The following is a 2394-nucleotide window of genomic DNA, read 5'->3' on the forward strand; positions in this document are numbered from 1 at the left end:
AAGGAGCGATTGTAATCCATCGGACTATTAGTCTTGGGATATATTGTCCCCAAACTATTTGGTTGGACTTGATTTGTATCCTATGTTTGTTTAGTCATGGGATTAGATGCCTGGATTGGTCTAGTTTTAGTGAATCCAATATTTGATTGGACAGACTGAATAAGGATAAATATTCAAAAGACTATTTTATCCTTGTAATTTATAATTTTTATTTAATATATAATTTTAAATTTGTAATCTATAATTTATAATTTATAATTTAACAACACCATATTTTTTTAATTTATAAGGCTATAATTTTTAATTTATTATTTTCAACTAAATTAAATTTATAATTTATATTTTTTATTTAATATATAATTTTAAATTAACAATACTAAAAAGATAATTTTATTTAATATATAACATTAATTTATTATTTTCAATTAAATTAAATTTATAATTTATATTTTTTATTTAATATATAATTTTAAATTAACAATACTAAAAAAATAATTTTATTTAATATTAAAAAAATTTAATTTATAAATGTTCAAAAGACTAGTTTATCATTTTCTAATTGTTTATTAAGTAATAGCATGAGGGTAAAATGAACATTTTACACACTAGTCCCATGGGATATCAATTCCATGAAAATAATTATATCCCTTCTCTTAAGATACAATAATCTCTCATATATAAATCCGAAACAAAAAAATTAAACCAAATAATAAACTATTAGTTTGAATGAACAAATAGTTTTTTTTTTTTTTTTTTTAGAGAGAATAAGCAATTACACAGAAGAAGACGCCTCAGACATCACCAACGCCATTAAAGAGGAAGGAACCTCCTCCATCCAAATACGTGGCGACTCAAAATCAAAGGCTAGCCTACTTAAACAATGAGCCACCGAATTGCCATCTCGACAAACATGCAAAACTTCTGAAGAAAGGAACCTCAACAGGAGTGCTTGAGCCACACCTACAAAATGACCATAGCAAGTTATCCGCCTTACCTTGAATTGCAGCCACCACATTTTGAGAATCACCTTCCAGATGAATATGTCCCAATCCCAAATCACAACCCAATTGAAGAGCTTTTATCGCACCCATAGCTTCCACACAATCAACATCCTCCATATACTGGATCCGCTCAACCATAGACGCAATGACTTCCCCATGACAGTCCCGAATAATAATGCCAACACCAGCACTGGCATGGGCCGTCCTAACAGAGCCATCAAAATTCAGTTTGAAGACACCCTCACGTGGCGCAACCCACCTTCGCATCCGAACCTGGGCCGGAGGAAGATGGCCATGCTCTTGTGCTTGAACATATTCAGAAACATAATTCACCGCGAAAGAAACAACTTCCTCCACAGTCCTTGATTTATTGCCAAACAGAATGGAGTTTCTATTATTCCAAAGGCACCAACAAATAGCAATAAATAATTGCATGGGTTCTGGACCATTTGTGGCCATGAGTTGGCAGACCCACTCAAAACAATTGTTAACAGGATTAGATTTGATAATCAAATTAAGTGAGCTCGATCTCCACACTTGCATGGCAAAGCCACAGTTGTGAAAACAATGGCAAACCGTTTCAATCTCCACTCCACACCCAGGACATAAATCCATATTGACAATATGACGTTGCCGCAAATTGGCCCTTACCGCTAACAACCCGAGGCACATTTTCCAGCCAAAAATCTTAAGTTTGGTCAGTAAATTAAGCTGCCAAAGACCTCGCCAGAACTGCCTATGCGACTGCCCAATATTGGAGGTATCACCGTGGCCATCCACAGATGCCATATCCTTACACAAATGATATGCCGATCGAACCGAAAACTCACCATTTCGGGAAAAATGCCAGACCAATTTATCCGAAGGTAACGTGGGACAAAGAGGAATGCATCGGATAGCCTCCACATCCATGCCCAAAAAATTTTGCGTAAGCATCTCATCATACCATGCTCCCTTCTCAGAATCAATTAAATCACAAACCCGCGCATCATCCGAAAGATTCGAAGGTGGCAAAATTACCTTAAAAGAATGAGGCCGTGGAACCCATTTATCATACTTAACCGAGATGCTTGCACCATTTCCAACACACCATCGAAGCCCAGCATTTAATAGGCTTCGAGATCCGACTATACTCCTCTAGGTGAATGATGGATTGCTCCCGACCAAAGCATCAAGAAATGAAGTTTGTGGAAAGTACCTAGCCTTAAAGACCCGCGCAACCAAAGATTGAGGCCGTTGCAGTAATCGCCAACACTGTTTGGCCAACAAAGCTGAATTGAAATGTTGAAGGCATCGGAATCCCATACCACCCCGTAATTTAGATTTACACAATTGTTTCCAGCTAGTCCAATGAATTTTACGGGTTTCCTCTTTTTGTCCCCACCAAAAATTG

At 36.3% G+C, this 2394-nt stretch overlaps 1 protein-coding gene across 1 annotated transcript; it reads right to left on the reverse strand.

Annotated features, from left to right (window-relative positions):
- Positions 1 to 869: 869 nt before the first annotated feature.
- Positions 870 to 1790, reverse strand: LOC145824367 (uncharacterized). Its single transcript, XM_082924006.1, has one exon. The coding sequence runs from the start codon at positions 1788 to 1790 to the stop codon at positions 870 to 872; it is 921 nt and encodes a 306-aa protein (XP_082780132.1).
- Positions 1791 to 2394: the final 604 nt, after the last annotated feature.

Source organism: Camellia sinensis, chromosome 4 (assembly GCF_055761805.1).
Source record: "Camellia sinensis isolate YWXY chromosome 4, ASM5576180v1, whole genome shotgun sequence".
Taxonomy (NCBI): domain Eukaryota; kingdom Viridiplantae; phylum Streptophyta; class Magnoliopsida; order Ericales; family Theaceae; genus Camellia; species Camellia sinensis.